The sequence below is a fragment of the Protopterus annectens genome, chromosome 2.part0 (assembly GCF_019279795.1).
Source record: "Protopterus annectens isolate FY-2018-M chromosome 2.part0, PAN1.0, whole genome shotgun sequence".
NCBI classification, from domain to species: domain Eukaryota; kingdom Metazoa; phylum Chordata; order Ceratodontiformes; family Protopteridae; genus Protopterus; species Protopterus annectens.
The window spans coordinates 1296289540-1296307985 of record NC_056728.1 but is presented as its reverse complement, the minus strand read 5'-3'; the positions used below and the strand labels follow the sequence as shown (position 1 = coordinate 1296307985).

The window sequence follows — 18446 nt, the reverse complement described above, 5'->3', positions numbered from 1 at the left end:
ACTTTCTGATTTAAAAGCCTGCATTTGCACTTATTTCTTTCCTGTAACTAGTCTAGTTCAGATACAGATTCTTAGTTTTAGCACTTGAATTTGCTTCTTCGTGCTCAGAACTTGTTCAGAACTTGTGGTAAGCACTAAATAAGCTACAAATTACTACAGCACTCAGCCTTCCTCATTACCTAGAGGAAAATAGTTTTTGTACTTACTTTCCTCACTTGCTTAGAGAAAAACAGCTCTTGTACTCACTTTCCTCACTTGTCTAGAGGAAAATAATTTTTTATTCAGGCATGTCCAAGAGTCCAGCTCCCAGTGTTCTCTCCTGTCTATCTGATAAATCTGGGCATCTTGGGGCAATGTAGCAATTACCTCATGTACACAGACAACCCTCTCATCCTACCACCCAACACTACAACCTCTGAGAGATGCGCTTATCTAGCCAAACTGGAGGTAAAGCTCTCTCTAACCAAAACTGAAATTGACAGTCAAGAGGAGAAGGTAAACACTTGCACCACACCACACTCATCACATAGTCCCACTAAACATACACCACCAAAATTCACACATCGAAACACAAAAACATTTGAAGAGTCTTTCAATAATAATCTGCTCAAGCAACAGAGACCTTCAAACAGAAACGCAAGCAACCTCCACCCTTCAGCACAACCCAAATGACACATAGCCCACAGACTCAGTGTGCCACTCAACCATAGCCCATAAGGCAAAATAAAGTACCCAACACACTAGTCATAGGTGACTCTATAGTCAGGCACACTGATGTCCCACTCACCAGGGTAAACAAGGAGAAGGTTAATGTCAGTTGCCTGAAAGGTGCCGGGATCCGTCTCATAACACATGCACTCAGGTCACTCCACAACAATTACAAATATGACTCTGTCATTGTCCATGTTGGTGTGAACGACCTGAGATGTACCTCCCTGGACTACTTGAAAAGAGACATGGAAGAGCACTCTGATCGTGTAGCCCAGGCAGGTATGACCCTAGCCCTAAGTAGCATCCTGCCATCACCCAGAATTGTACCGCAGTATAAGGACAAATGATTGACTTCAACAATTGGCTAAGCTTCTGGTGTCATTCTAAGGGGATCCAGTATCTGTCTGCCTGGGACAACATGGTCGACAGACCACGATGCTTTGCCAGAGATGGCATGCACCTGTCGCCCCTGGGATTCCGGATACTGGCTAATGCTCTTGCCACCCCTATAGTGCCTTTTTTAGGCAAGGTTCAAATGACAAATTCACCACTGTAAGTGGAACAGGAAGCAAAAATTGAGGGTAATGCTTCTCAATGCTAGAAGTCTAGATCTCGAAATGCACTCCCTTGAGGCCCCCCTTAAAATGGAGAACATCAATGTCTGTGCAGTGACTGAGACCTGGTTCAAGGTTCCAGAGAGCACCCCTGCATTACCAGGCTATAACTCATACCACACTTTTCAGCCATCTTACCTGGACCAGAACACCAAAGGCTGAGGTGTGTCCATATTCATTAAGGATATCCACACCTCCAGGCTAGTTGCTCAGCATAATGCATCCGAGATTATCCAAGTGCAACTAACTCTGGACAAAACTGCAATCCAAATTGTAGTTTTCTACAGATCCCCCACCATGCCTCAGGATTCCCACTCCTCTTTTCTTGACATACTGGAAAATATTAGGGTTCAACCAAACACCCTAATAATGGGCAATTTCAACTACCCCACCATTTACTGGGAAAACTACTCATGTATCAACTCCTTCACTCAACGCTTTCTGGAATTCATAAATTCCAATACCCTGGATCAATTATCCACACCCTCACCAGGGGCAGCAATACCCTAGACCTAGTCATTACCAACATGAGTGACCGGAGTTCCACACCTGAAGTCAACTCCTCATTGGTCAGATCTGACCATAAGCTAATCGCCCTAGATATCCACATCCCGCCCCCATCCCCCATTAAGGAAACCACAGTAAAAAATTTCTCCAAAGCCAACTTCATGCTATTTAAGACAGATGTGGCTAACTTCAAGACACCCATGCAGATGGACAATACAGTTACAACTGCTGAATCCTATACAAATGCACTCTATAAGCACTTACACGAATGCATGGATCATGCTATCCCAAACAGAACCAAGACACTAGCCTCCAAAAAAAGGAAGCCAATCTGGTGGTTCCCTGCCATAAACAAACTGTACAACAGAAGGAAGAAACTGTTGCAAAAGAGAGTAAAATCCCATAAGTGGAGGAGCTCCCTGGTCAGCCTCAGTAAGAAGCTGAGATCCCTTATAAGATCCTCCAAAGACAGCTACAAAAACAAAACCATCACTGATTCTAAGGACAACCACAAAGCATTCTATAGCTATGTCAAGAATTTCAATGGCAACACCCAGATCTGCTCTGAGTTACAGCACAACGGCATGAAAATTACAGAACAAACTGATATTGCCAACATCCTGGCAGATAGGTTCAGTGCTAACTTTACCTCCCTCTCACCCCCTAAAGGGCCCATATCTATACAGGAAGAACGCAGAGTCCCTGTAATCACAACTATGCAGGTAAAAGCTGCACTCCCTAAAGCCAAAAACACAGCATCCATGGGACTGGATAACATCCCAGGCTGTGTTTTACATGAACATCAGAACAACCTGGCTCCCCACCTAAGCACCATGTTCAATCATAGCCTCACATCAGGCTTTATGCCCACTGAATAGCACACAGCAACAGTTATCCAACTCCACAAAGGGGGAGCCAACACTGATCCCGGGAACTATCACCCTATTAGCCTGACAAGCCTGGTCTGCAAGGCCATGGAATGTATCATCATGGAAATCATAAACAAAGATATTGGTACCCTCCAAATTATGGACCCCACCCAGTTCAGGTTTGTGAAAGGCAGATCATGCCTTCTGAATCTGATTGACTTCTTTGAGGCAGTCACCAAAGTCGTAGACGAGGGTAAGGTTGTTCACACAGCCTATCTTGACCTCGCCAAGGCTTTCGACACCAGCGCCCATTCTGGAATTATAGCTAAACTCACTAATCTAGGTATAAATCCCTACGTCACAAGGTGGATTGCCAACTGGCTCACTGACAGAACCCACACTGTAAAAGTTGCAGACTCCAAATCTGACTTCAAACCAGTGACAAGTGGATTATCACAGTCCTGGGACCTCTCCTGTTTGGTATCTACTTCTCTGAAGTACAGGCTAACACAGAAGGTCTTTGGCTAATGAAGTTCCCTGATGACTGCAAACTAGGAACTATAGTCGAGTCCTCAAATGATGTGGACATCCTACAGAAGGGCCTCACTGAGACAGATGCCTGGTGTCAGAGCCATGGCCTCAAGCTCAATGTCAAAAAGTGCATTGTCATCCCCTTTGGTAAAAACTCTGTACCCATGAGCTACCACATAGGCGTCAGTCTACTTAACTCTGAATGTGTGATAAGAGACCTTGGGACCCAGGTGGAAAATAGACTCTCCTTTGATAATCACATCTCCACAGTAGTCAGGAAATCCTTCTACGTGGCACACCTCATCACAAAATGGTTCTCATCCAGGAAAAAAAGAGGTCATTGTTCCCCTCTACTCGATGCTCATTAGACCCAATATAGAGTACAACTCTCCTTTTGGAATGTACCTCACAAGACATCTGCAGCAGCTGGAAAGGCCACAGAAGTACCTCACAAAGAGAATTACTGGCTTCAAACAGATGCCTTACCCTGACCATCTCAAAAAACTCCAGCTTTACTCCGTAGCATATCACCTACTCCAAGGTGATCTCTGCCTAACATATAAAGGTATGTCAAACCCAGAGCTGTTAGACATACTGCACCTAAAGAAACCCCAATCCCTCCGAGCTACATGCCCTAGGGACCTAAACCTTGTCTCCATAATAAACAGAACATGCTGAAGGAATAGATTCCTGTCCCAGAGACTTCCCATACTCTGGAACAAGCTACCTATCTATGTCAAACAAAGTTCTTCATTAGCACTCTTCAAGAAAAATCTTGATGAGTGGATGGGAAATAGGAAATACACCCCTGTGATCACTTCTGTGGCTCTGCTCAACAGGGGCACAGGAAAATAACTTTCTTGGGTGGGGTAAGCCAGGGAACCTTGTTGGCTAGGCTTACTTAGGCCCTTGGGCCGATAGCCTAGTACCTACTTATGAACCTATGAACCTATGATGATCCACAATTTAGAAAGCATTTTTATCACCCATTGTTTGCTGCCTTTGAGTATATTAATTTTATGTTTGTTGAACTGTTTGATTACGTCTAAGAAGCACACTTATGAGACACCATGCAACATATTCCATTATGCATAATGTCACCCAAGTACCTGAAACACAAGACAGGAAAGCACTTTGCATCACACCTTAATTCTATAATATTAGGTAACGGATGAGTTACTTCTCTCTTTAGTAGTTTTATAATCACAACATAAAGTGTGCAAAGTAAGGTACTAATCTGACCTTCTGATAAAGTAATAAATCACATTTTAATTTCTTTTTTTCAGACCAGGATAACTGCACAGCTCTTCAGTGTGATATCAATGCACAATGTGTTCCAAAAGCAGATGGTGCTGCATGCCAGTGTTTGGAAGGTTTCATGGAGGATGACAAGTCATGCTCGGGTAACTCTAAGATCATATATTTCTTTTCAGGCCCTAATTATTCCCCTCCACCTACATTTTATTTTACTATTTAATAATTATTCCCCTCCACTTACATTTTATTTTACTATTTAGATACATTGATTTATTTTTATTATTATTATTATTATTATTATTACTGTTGTATTTTATTTCATTTCATATTACTTAGTAATAGGTATTATGCTACTGTATTTTAAATTTATTATGGCTGAAACTACTACAAAAGTAAATTAAACACAAATATTTAAGCAATGCATTTAACCTAAATACATTTACCCAATTCAAATTTATGTCTGCCATTCATTTGAAGCCATCAGACAGATGCAGATATACAGTATCTGTGTGTGTGTGTGTGTGTGTGTGTGTGTGTGTGTGTGTGTGTGTGTGTGTGTGTGCACGTGCATGTGTGTTTGTATATACATATATATATATATATATATATGTGTGTGTGTGTGTGTATGTGTATTGTGTGTAGGTTTGTAAAGTTAAATTGAAACATTATAAACTCAAGCCACTATTCACAAAACACCTAGGGCAGGATTCACGATGACTTGCACGGAGTCTAAGAGTCGTGTAAGACTCCATGCAGCCATCGCGATCCAGGAACAGCCCGAAATCCAGTGTAAGAGACCAGCTAAAACGACTCTTACACGGGCAGGGCGTGGATATGCTAATCACCTCACTTGCAGCCGAAAGGCATGCAAATGAGGTAGATTAGCGATCCACGAAGCTGAAACCAGCCCGTGTAAGAGTCGTGTTAGGTGCAGAAATGTACTCAGTTGACAACTGAGTACGTTACTGCAAATAACACAACGGAGCCATGACAGCTCCAAATAAAGTGTGCAAATGTTGCAGTCAGCATGCCAATGGCCAAATATGTGGCCATTGGCATGGTAACCCGATGCAAACATGAAATAAAAGAATTTTTGTTTTTTCGGAGATCGACGAGGTTTAAACGCAGTGCAGCCCCGCGCAAACGGGCTGCGCTATATAAAACAGAAAAATAAAGGTTTGAAACCCACAAATGTGGGTTTTATGTAATGCATGGATTTGCAATGCAGGGACTAGCAGACCAAAAACAACATGGCCACCGTCTAGTGGTTGCTAAGGGGGAAGCTGAGTGTAAGACATGTAACTAAGCATTAGTAGGCAATCCTATGTAAATGAGTGGTAGGATAGTGAATCACACTGTTACATAGCAAATGAGCACATTCCGTGTAGTGTAAGAGTTAGATAAGGGTGAGTAACAGAGTAGGAGATAGGTGACATCACAAGGGGGAATGTCAGGAAGAAATCAAGCTCATTGGAGCAAAGTGGTATGTGAAAGATGTCAATCACACAGCATAAAAAGAGGAGTGTCAACAGATAAGCATGGGAAAGTCAAGAAATGGAAGGTGTACACTGTGGCCAACACCAAAGTTTCTTGCTGTACGTGCATGCACGCATGTGCGCGCTGGGAGGCGCAAGTAAGACAGAGTGCGCGCGTGTAAGGCAGAGTAAGCATGTAGGAGCATGTTTAAAGATCTGTAAACCTGTTTGCGCTGGTGTGCGCACGTTTTAACCCGAATAAGCAGATTCTAGTCCGTGTAAGCATGTGTGCACGCGTGGTAGCCACTGTGAGCGTGCTTTCGCTGGTATGCGCGCTGCTCCCCCCTGAGGAAACAGAGAGGAAAAAGGAAGCAGAAGAAATAGTAGGAAACTAGCAGGGAATACTTGTAGAGGTAGCAGGTGAAAACAATTAGAAGCAGGCAATTACACAGGCAGAATACAAGCCCAGCCCAGCACTTAAAACACTGCAAACAGCATTGCAGTATGTTTCTCTCAAGAGACACTGCAAAACAGGAGTAAGCTAGTAGAAGTGAAAACTGAAAAAGCTGCACTCAGACCAAACATGCTAGGGGCTGCCATAGCTGTCATAAGGAGACATAGGAGACTTGCTGAGGGTAGTGACAATGGAAATGCTGCCAGACAACCCACAGTGAGGAGACGGAGAAGAGTGTACAGGCCCAGGATCACCTACCAGGGGTTACATGAGCTGGAGATAGTGAAGCGCTATAGAGTGGACAGAGACCTCCTGCAGCAAATTGTTGAGCTGTGCAGGCCACGCCTCACACACAGAACCAACAGAGGGGAACCCATCCCAGTGGAAACCAAGGTATGTGTTGGCTTAAGAATACTAGCAACATGTACCTTCCAGAGACCAACTGGTGATATGATGGGGATATCACAGGCATCAGCCTCCAGGGTACTGCACCAGTTCCTGGATGCCATGTCAGCACATGTCGGTGAGCATGTATATTTCCCCAATGCCCGTGAGGTATTGGCCAGCAATATGCATCTCTTCCAGCAAATAGCGGAATACCCTGAGGTAGTGGGTGCAATAGACTGCACGCGCATATGCATCAAAGCAGCAGCCGGTGAGTGGGGTAGGGCCTACATTAACCACAAGGGCTTCCCCTCCATCAACTGCAAGGTCGTGTGTGATGCCCAGGGCATAATAATGAATGTGTGTGCTGGCTGCCGTGGGAGCTACCATGATTCCCATATCTGGCATTTGATGCAGCTGTACCAGACATTTGCCAATGGGGACATCCCACATGGTCACTTAGTGGGGGATGCAGGTTATGCACTGGAGCCGTGGCTGATGACACCCATCAGAAACGCACACACACCCGAACAGGAACGCCATAATGAGGCACACGCACAAACACGTAATGTAATAGAGCGTGTGTTTGGGCTACTTAAGTCATGGTTCTGGTGCCTGGACACATCTGGTGGAGCCTTGCAGTACTCACCAACTACATGTACCCAAATTGTCATGGTATGTGCTATGCTACATAATATGATTCTGCGAAAACAGCTGCAGCAGGACCAGCGTAGGGCCGGGACAAACAGCCCCCCACCATTGCCAAGGCCATCACAGGCAGAGCGTGACTTGGAGGAGGAACAACCTGAGCCTGCCCCAGTAGGCAGAAGGAGGCGTGCCCAGTATGCCCTGGCCTTGGCAAAGAGGCAACGCATAGCACATACACTGGCTCAGTAGGAACCCTGGGAATGATACCCCTCTCTGACTCACTCATATAGTAACAGGGACGCCTAACATGACACAACCTGCTCTCAAACCTGTACAGGGAGTGTAGTATGTGCATCCGACAGAGGCAGCCCTGCAGCACCACCTGAGGCATGATTGCCATGTGTTAAGCAATGTAACACCATCTAGTATATGCAAACATGAAGACCCAACCTAATATCTCACCCTCACCAAGCATGATACCACACTATGAAGACAACAAGATCAAGTACAATAATTGGCTGAGGTATTGCTGTTAGCAAGGGGGAACACATGGCTGACAGCCTGGGCTGACATGCCGAGCAAGACATGATGCCCCACCTGCTAGGGATGGCACGCACCCAGCACACCTGGCTGTGTGGATACTGGCAAAGGCTGTTGTCACCCCCACTGTGCCTGGAATAGGCAAGTCTGGAAACACAAACCCACCACCATAGGTAGCACAAGGGTTTATAACCTGGACGTAATGCTACCCAATGCCAGAAGTCTAACCTGCAAGGTGCATGCAGACCAAACCCACCACAGCATGGAGAATGGTAATATGTGTTCTGTAACAGAAACCTGGGCAAGGCCCAGAAGAGCACCCTAATACTACCAGGTTATGCCTCATACCATGCTGTACAGCTCCAAAACATGGAACACATGACAATAGGAGTGTGGCTACCAGTAATTATCAAGGATAACCACACCCCCAGGTTGGTACCACAGCAAGAAGCAGCATGGACTATCCACGGGCAAGTAACACTGTCTCAAACTGTGTACCTGTTTGAAGCCTGCTGCAGACCACACACACAAACCCAGGTACCCCAACCAGCCTTCCTGAAGACACTGCAGAGTATGAATGTCTCAACAAATACCAAACAAGGCACACACAAAGTATGACATAGGTGGCAATCCATTATGTATGGAAGAAGTAACCAGGGACCAAGAGACACAAGTGTATGGTAACCTGTCATGTGACACTCACATTGCCAAGGTTGCCAGGAAGACCTGCTATATTGCCCACCTTAATATGAAAGGATGCACATGTAGAGCTAGAGAGGTCACTGTGCCCCCATACTCTTCCCTTATCAGGCCCATACGTGACAACAATGCCCCAGTTCGGATGTACCTTACCTTACACCTGCAGCAGTCAGAAAGACTTCAAATGTACCCCACCAACAGGATAAAGGGTCAAAACATTGGATATCTGCAGCCTGGCTGAAGAAACCACAGCCCAATTCAGAAGCATACTGCACAGTCAGAGGTGATGTATGCCTGATGTACAAGGCCATGTCCAATCCAGAATGAATGGACATGCTCCACTGCAGAAACCCCAAATCCAGCAGACACACCACAGTGAGATATCTGAACCTCCACACATAGATTAATAGGATGTGCTGGAGGGACAGATCCATAACCCAGAGGCTCCTGACACTCTGGAACAGAATCCCAGTCCATGATAGGCTGAGCTCCACACACAAACTCAACAAGAGAAATCCGGTGAAGTGCATGGGAAATAGTAGGTGTACACTGGGGGCCATCCCTGTGTCACATCAAGGAAAGTAAACCCTACGTGGGCATAATATGCACATTGCAAGGGGTGTTGAGACCCACACATAGTCTGTCCGTGCTCAAACAAGGCCAGGGCAGATAGCCTAGTATGAACCTATGAACCTATGATGATACAAATTGTGCAGGACACAAAGGATTATCACACAGCTGTCCTACCTGATGGTAGGAACCATGGTGATAATCCACAGATATGCTCTGCAGCACTCTAATATCACAAACAATACACCAAACCCACACACATTGCCAACAGCCTACTGAACAGATTCCTTCCAAACTCCCCACCAGCACCTAACTGCCAAATATCTATCCCAGGAGAGTGCTGGCCCCCTGACATTGCAGATGCTGAGGTAACAGCCAGCATCCACAAAGCACAGCACACAGCATCAATGGTACCAGATGGTGTCCTGGGTTGTGTCCAACAAGTACTGTAAGAAGAATGGAACAGCAAATAGCATTACTGCGCACTATCAGTCCTACCACAGGATATGTACCCAAAGAGCAGTGTACAGCAACAGTGGTCCCACACCACAAAGGGGTGCCTGAATGGATACTGCAAACTATCACCCCTCAACCCCGACTATCTAGGTTGGCAAAGTAATGGAGAGGATGATCATGGATCCCATGAATAACGAGATTGGGTACCTTCAGACATTGGACCCTACCCAGTGTGGCTGTCATAGGGCAGATCCTGCCCCTTACACATGTCTGACTCATGTGAAACGTGCACCAAGGCCATTGATGTGGGGAATGTTGATCACACAGCCTATCTGGACCTTGCTAAACCCTTCCATACAATACCCTAGTTGGCGGTACAGATAAGCTCACCAGCCTAACTATAAACCCCTATGCAAGTAGATGGGTTGCAAACCAGCTCAAGGACAGAACTGACCTGGCAGACATGCTGCAGCCATGGCAGACTGCAAACCAGGTACAACTGGCATCCCACAAGGCATGGTCCTGGGACCTCTCTTGTATGCTATATATGTCACATAGGTACAGGCCAACATGGAAGGACTCTGTCTGAACAGGGTCGCAGAGGACTACAAACTGGCCACCATATCGGACCCTCCAGCTGACACAAGCAACCTACAAAAGGCACACATAGAAACAGACAAGTGGTGCCACAGCCATGTTAACAAGCTAAATGCAGAATAGTGTATAGTCAACCCCTGTGGAAACACAGTACATGGCCAGAAATTACCACATAGGTGTTAACCCAGTAAGTACATCAGGAGCAATAAGAGACCTGGGGACACAAAGTGATAGATATCCTGTATGTGAAAACCATGTGTCTGTAGTGGTTACAAAAACATACTATATACCCACCTAATCATGAAGGTAAGCACAGCTTGGTTAGGGTAGGTCAATGTGCCTCTCCAGTCATCCATCAGCAGCCTCACAATTGTGTACAATGGCCCTTCAGGGGTGTACCGTAGCAGACACCTGCAGCAACTGGAAAGACCACACAAATACCCCACCAGGAGGATCGCAGAGCTGTAACAGATGCCATGTGTCGCCTGAGTAAAGAAACTGCAGCTCCACACAGTGCCATACTGCCTGGCTGGAGGTGAACTGTGCCTGATGTATAGAGCCATAACCAACCTGGTATCAATGGACATTTGGCACCATGTAAACACTGAATGCTGGTGACCTATGCAGCTGACAGGCCTGAACCCCAGCACAGACATAAACAGGACATGCTGTACCGATTGGTCCATAACCCAGAAGCTCACTCCACTCATGACTAAACTCCCACTACAGGATATCCGGGAGTCCCTCAGTGACTGTCATCCAGAGGAATCATGATGACTGGATGGGAGATGGTAGGTGTACCCTGGATATCACCTGTATGTCACGGGTAGACAGAGACACAGCACACTAACCGTGACATATGTCATGGCAAACACCAGTAAATGTGTGTTGAAGGACAAACACTCTCTGACTAGCATTACAAATGGACTAGGGCACATGGCCATTGTTTGTCACTGTCCACACAAGTTGTGGAATACATTAACAATGTTGGACAATCATGTACTATGCTGTCCATATCTGAACAAAATGCAACATGGTCATATCTGCACAACTGGCCGTCAACCAGTCTGGTGTGCTCACTATAAATATTACAAGCAGTGATAGGACTGAAATCGATTATACTGTCCACCACAGTGAAAGTTCTGCACCAGTACACTATACGACAATACAACTGTTTGGTCAGCAGGAAAGGATGATGACAACTGTATGCAAACTATCCCATGGCGACCCTGCAGGCACAGCATAATGCCTGTTAAGTTCAGACACAAAGCAGTTGGGCAGTAAGAACACAACTTGATGTCCAACACTCAACTGTACATGTGATATATAGCTGGCATCCACACACAAACAGAAATGTGGTGGTCCACAGATCCCAACATAAGGAAAGGTCACACTGGGCATGCTCGCACACTTAGATAAATGAGACGTGGCAGTCAAGAAGCCATACAAACTGCGAACTGGGCATGCTCACACACTTAGGCCATGTCACAGTTCAGCAGTTGCACACACATATCTGGCATTTCTATGTGTTAACACGGGAACCTCCCACAATACAGACATCAGCCCAGTGCACACAGTGAAGTTACAACAGAGACATAAGTAAAGTACTGGATCCCACTCATATGCAAACATCTCCCACAGTACACACGTTGTTTATAGAGATAGGGAAGGCTATGGCAATAAAGACCCACAAACAGTATATGAGCAACAGATACTTGCATCTGATAGGTAAACATATGGCCGTAGAGTGCAATACCTGACTGTTGTCCCTAGGGAATACAGAAGGCTATCCACAGTGTATTTGCTGTCTGCCTCCACAGTACAGTAGGCCACTGTGCCTGTGCAAAGTTAATGCATAGATATGCTCTCCCCTGTACTGATGGATAGTAACAGATGTACATACCTCTTCATCCATAGTTATGTCAGCACACTATACATATGTCAGGAGCAGAAATTATACCCAGTAATGTGAATAGTGCGCTCCACTACTGTGTCTCTAACAAATGTCATAATATAGTTAGGTAGGGGTTTGAATCCTGCAAGTGCAGAGTGTGTGTGTGTGGGGGAGTAGTGTGTGCAATTCCATGTGTAAGAGCAATGTCCCTTTTGGCAACTATTACTACACAACAGATGCTGCATATTCCACTGTCTAAACACTGATGATGTCAGCACCCTATAAGTACAGCAGGAGAAAGAAATCCCCCGGTAATGCAAATAGCGCGCTCTGCTAATGCGTTTCTCACAAGTGTCATAATATAGGTAGGTAGGGGCTTGAATCTTGCAAGTGCACAGTGTGTGAGGGAGTAGTGTATGCAATTCCATGTGTAAGAAAAATGTCCCTTTTGGCAACTATTACTACACAACACATGCTGCATATTCCACTGTCTAAACACTGATGATGTCAACACCCTATAAGTACAGCAGGAGAAAACAATCCCCTCGGTAATGCAAATAGCGCGCTCTGCTAATGCATCTCTCACAAGTGTCATAGCATAGTAGGTAGGAGTTTGAATCCTGCAAGTGCACAGTGTGTGTGTGAATGTTTGTGGGGGAGTAGTGTGTGCAATTCCATGTGTAAGAGAAATGTCCCTTTTGGCAACTATTACTACACAACACATGCTGCATATTCCATTGTCTAAACACTGATGATGTCAGCACCCTATAAGTACAGCAGGAGAAAACAGTCCCCCCCCCCCCCAGTAATGCAAATAGTGCACTCTGCTAATGCATCTCTCACAAGTGTCATAACATAGGTGGGTAGGGGTTTGAATCCTGCAAGTGCACAGTGTGTGTGTGAATGTGTGTGGGGGAGTAGTGTGTGCAATTCCATGTGTAAGAGAAATGTCCCTTTTGGCAACTATTACTACACAACACATGCTGCATATTCCACTGTCTAAACACTGATGATGTCAGCACCCTATAAGTACAGCAGGAGAAAGCAATTCTCCCAGTAATGCAAATAGCACACTCTGCTACTGCGACTCTCACAAGTGATCTAACATAGTTAGGTAGGGGTTTGTATCCTACAAACGCCATGTGTATTTTTGTCACACAGTTTGTCCATGTGTGTGGGGTGTTGTTCCCAATATTGCACGACATACATTATATCAGTAATGTCAATGCACACATGATGTATGTGTGTGCCACCTACACATATGTACCTGTGAACTGCAAGAGTTCACATGTCCGAAGCCTGCCTCATGTGAATATATGGAATATGCATCAGACAACTGTATGACTGTGGTGTTCTGTGCAGGGGCTGCATGTGGTATGTGACTATACAGTGTGGGTTGTAGATGGTGTCATCCCACCAGCGAGGGATACATGACTGGTCTGGAGCATATAGTCCACATGTTGGTGATGAACAGGTGCAGCATGTTGTCACCATTTGTGGGAGTGGTAACAAGTTGTTCTATAGCAATGCAGGGAATGAATGATAAGAACCCTTCAGATAGGGTCTTGCAGCTAGAGTAATGCTCACACTCTATGTTTGGGTAGTCGCATTACAACCATATAATGGTGTGTGTAGAGACCTTCATATTCCCAGTGTTGTCAGGAAGGCCAAGTGGGTTTCCTGGGTATGGGAGTGTGGTGTGTGCCAGGCTATGAACCTGAAGGCAGTCTAACCCACTGTGAGTTGCACATGGAGAGGCTCTGATGCTTTGTGCAGTGCCACCAACCTGGGGGTGTGTGTATCTGAGGTGCCTTTGGATACATCCCCCCTGTTCTGGTTTGGTGCATGTGTAGGGGATGACAAGCATGGTATCAGGAATGACCTGGCACTGATGGTGTGCACCTGGGAGCCTTGTACCAGGAGTCTGTTACTGCACGGATATTGCTGTACCCCATGCTAAGGACAGTTTCCACTGCATGCATCTTGAGGTTTACACTGCTGCTGTTGAGTAGCATTTCTATTAGTGTCCTATCCTGTTTGATACCTGTGTAGGTGGCTATGTATTTCAGCCTTGCATACAAAGGCACTATGTGTGTAGCAACAGCCTCTGCCAATATACAACAGCCCATGGGTGACAGGTGCAAGCTGTCCCAAGCAAAGCAATGTGGCTTGTCCAGCATGTAATCCCACACTGACAGGCATTGGATCCCCTTTGAATGTCACTGAAACATACGTTAATTGCTGAAACTGATGATCCTGTCTACATATTGTGGCAGCATTCTTGGTGAGGGTGAGATGCTACTCAAGGCCAGGGTCATACCAGCCTGTGCCACAAGCTCAGAGAGCCCCTCTATGTCCCCTAACATGTAGTCCAGGGAGATGCGTCAGAGGTCATACACACTGGCACAGACAATGACTGAGTCATACTTCTACATGCCTTGGAGTGACCGGTATGCTTGTGTTATGTGATGGATCATAGTGCCCGACGGGCAGCTCAGCGTGACCATCACCTTGTTCAGCCTGGGAGCAGGACCTCAGTGTACGTGACGATAGAGGTACCTCATACAACTGTAGCAGGTGTGTTGTCAAGCCGTATGGCCTGTGACTGTTTGGCACACAGGCTTCGTGAGATATGTGTTGCATGTGCTCTGCTCTGGCTTAACGTTTGCTTGTGTGTCTGCTTTGCAGGTGTCAGCTGCTCAGGCAGGATGCTATTCTGAGAGTCCAATAATGTACCTGTGTGTTTCTGTGTTTGGATTGCGGTCGTGGCAGGTCTATGGGAGACTGGTACTGTATTCACTGTAGTATCCCACTCCACCTGACAGGGAATGCCAGTGCTGTGTTAACAGAGCTTAGCCCCCAGTTTGGCTATGTGGTTGCATCTCTCACATGTGTTGTACGTATATGGGAAGGGGAGAGGGTTGTCTGTGTACATGAGGCAGCTGTAACATTGCCACATGACTCACAGATTCACCAACTGGACCTGAGAGTAGATCGACAGGTGACCTTTGCACATGCTACCATAGCATTGTGACTCCCATACTAAGTAACGACACATAGGGCCAATGGGGAACAAGGTACTCAAGGTGACTATGTAAGGGTGTAGTGCTCCTGATTTGTTAGTGCTGGCATATATGAATGCTGTCTTGAGCAAATGCGAGGTAAGTCATATGCAATGTGTTACAGGCAGGCTACATGCAAACAGGACTAACAGTGATGTTCTGTCAAGTTACTCATGGACATCAGTACAGTAAGCAATACAGATGTCACTAGGGATCCACAGAGGCACAGTATATCTGCACTGCAGGTGGAATCAGTGTTTCAGGAACATAACAGGCAAACATGCATACAAACAAAGCTACAGTCAGCAGGCCTGCATGTAGACTATGCTACAACAAACAAGGTGTACGACTTCCAGTAGGTAACAGTGCATATATGCAGGTACTATAAGCCAGTACCCAGACATTCACAGGTCAGATGGGCTGGGTCCAGCCACACCCCACACAAGTGTATAGACCACGTACCTTCGTAATATTGAATAACTGGCCTGATACCCAAGTGCTCATACCTGTAATAATACATATGTCAAATAACAGACACTGAGCCCTCACTCAGCAGTTCCAGACTTAGTATGATGTATGCTACCTGTCCTGGCACCACAGTATCCTTGACATGTATGGACACTCTCCCTCCTGACATAGTTATTTCTGTGTTTTGGTGCTGTCATGCATGGTATGAGGTGTGACCTTGTAGTGCTAGTGTGCTCTTGTAAGCCTTGAACCTGTTGTGTAGTACTGTACAGATACAACGTCATGAAACATCCGCATTGCAGAGTCATGTGTGGACAGCATGCAACTCGCAGTTGACATGACCATCATTGAGTATCAATATGTACATTGTTGTATCCCCTGTGCTACCTATGTAGGCGGCCATCCCTTGACAGCCTCACCACCAGTATGCAAAGATGTGCAGACAGAACACTGTAGTAATTACTATGGGTGTACAAAACAATACAATGACATTCATACTGTAACTGCATCAGGCATGCTGGTATATACCGACAATGATATCATTACACTGTACTGTTGTCAACATCATACTATTACAACATGTCTATGTAGTCACCCTGTGCATCAGCACCATGTTAACCTGTTCCTGCACCGATTTTACAGATTGCAGGAGGTGGCACAGTTTCATCATATGCACAGGGTGTGTACCTGGTATGCCTGAGTCTGCCACTGATACAACCAATTGACATGTCTGTGTGTGTGTGTTGGTGAGGGACAGCAGTACAAGATGGGGCAATGTTGATGCAGTGTGTGCGTGTATGCGGTAGCCCTAGGTATTATCACTTTGCATGTGTGTATGAATGCACACAGTCCCACCTCATGGCTGCCATATACAGGTGTTTGTGGACAGCCACAGACTGTACCTGCCAGGTCATACAGATCACTGTCTGTGGCCACGGACACGGTACCTGTGCCTGGCAGGGGTGCTACAGACCGTATGAGGTACTAAGCCAGACTGGGTACTGTCATCAGAAGCAGGTGGTTGGTGACTGGAGACAGGTCCCTGTCAGGACTGTCCAGCACCACGTGCACGTGGTCTCCCTGGGCGGTCTGATGACAGCACATACCCAGCATTGCTGGGGCTGCTGCTGGCACTATGTGAGCGGCCGCGGTCCTGTTGTTGTCTGCGATGGCTGCCAGCTGCTGCTGTTGCTGGCATACGGCCACGTCGATGCCTCAACCGTCCACCATTGCCCTGGCTCATGGACATGTAGTTGTGGAACAGATCTAATGTGTCCCCCCAACGTCTGTCAATGACCTCGGTGAAGTTACGGATGGCAGCCGCAACATCATGCATACTGTCACTCATGGCTGTGCGACATGCTCTCAGCTCCCTCAGACCCTGTCTGGTGTACTGTTCCATACGTGACTGTGCCTGCATTACAGCCCAAAACATAGCTGAGGTTGAAAGACCTCTGTGGGCACGTCTGACAGGGGCGGTACGCCCACGGATGCTCCCACGAGAACCCCTGGACGTCTGCCTGTGTGGTACCATGTCAGGACCCTGACCATGGCTGCTGTGTGGGGATGCATGTGCCACCGGTGCCACATTACCTTGGTCAATGCCCACTGTATCCTGTCCATCACCTAGGGACATTGGTGACAAAGGATGTATTGGCAGGATGACTGTGCGCATTGATGGGGTCGACAGCTGTGTAGTGTCAATTGGCTGACCAATGACGGACCCTGGCACACCTACCTTTGCCATTACACAGGTATCATCATTATCACTATCCACAGCAGCTGATTCAGGTTCCCTGCTGCACAACACCAGAGCAGCACCAGAACCTGTGGGAGTAAGACAGGAAACACAGTTTACAATGTGTACACAATGTCACCACTGATACAGACATGCACACATGGGCACATGCACATGCACACATGCACACATGGGCACATGGGCACATGCACACATGCACACATGGGCACATGCACACATGGGCACATGCACACATGCACACATGCACACATGCGCACATGTGCACATGGGCACATGCACACATGCACACATGCACACATGCACGCATGGGCACATGCACACATGCACACATGCACACATGGGCACATGCACACATGCACACATGCACACACCTCAGTATATGAGATATCAACCCACAGACACAAACACACCTGCAATCAAACACATAGCACTACTGCTTCAGCCTATTATTACTATTAGTATCAAGAGTATTGAAGGTACTGGTATTACACACTCACCAGCATGGATAGGCTGCCTTGCTGTTACACCAGAGGGACCTGCAGAAAAGAGACATTTATTGTCAGTGGGCACAACTGTGCCATTGATACTGTGGGCATGATACAGTTCAGTAGTGCAACAGTTAGCTTCCACAGGTGTACTGCAGATATTGAGGATATCACTCTTGCACAATAATTACCAAGATTACAGCTACAAAACGTGGACACACCTCACACATGCATAACCTAACAGAGTACAGAATGGTCAACTATACACATGGCATGTTACCTGCACGCTCCGTGTCCTGCTGCTGTGTGGCTCCAGCCTCCATCATTACACATGTATGCTGCTGCTGTTGCTGTTGGGCTGGAGCCACAACACTTAGGAGTAGTCCCTCCAGTCTGGTGAGGGAGGGTGTCTAGCCATCCCACTACCTGTGGCAAGCTGCTGCCTGTGGATATCCGACGCACGCTG

At 46.4% G+C, this 18446-nt stretch overlaps 1 protein-coding gene across 3 annotated transcripts in view; it reads left to right on the top strand.

Moving 5' to 3' along the window:
* Positions 1 to 18446, top strand: part of EGF (epidermal growth factor) — a 1284649-nt gene that overhangs the window by 865238 nt on the left and 400965 nt on the right. For all 3 annotated transcript variants that reach the window (XM_044061467.1, XM_044061466.1, XM_044061465.1), the window contains one exon: positions 4519 to 4635. In XM_044061467.1, coding sequence (XP_043917402.1) covers positions 4519 to 4635 — 117 coding nt within the window. The remainder of the gene's footprint in view (positions 1 to 4518; positions 4636 to 18446) is intronic.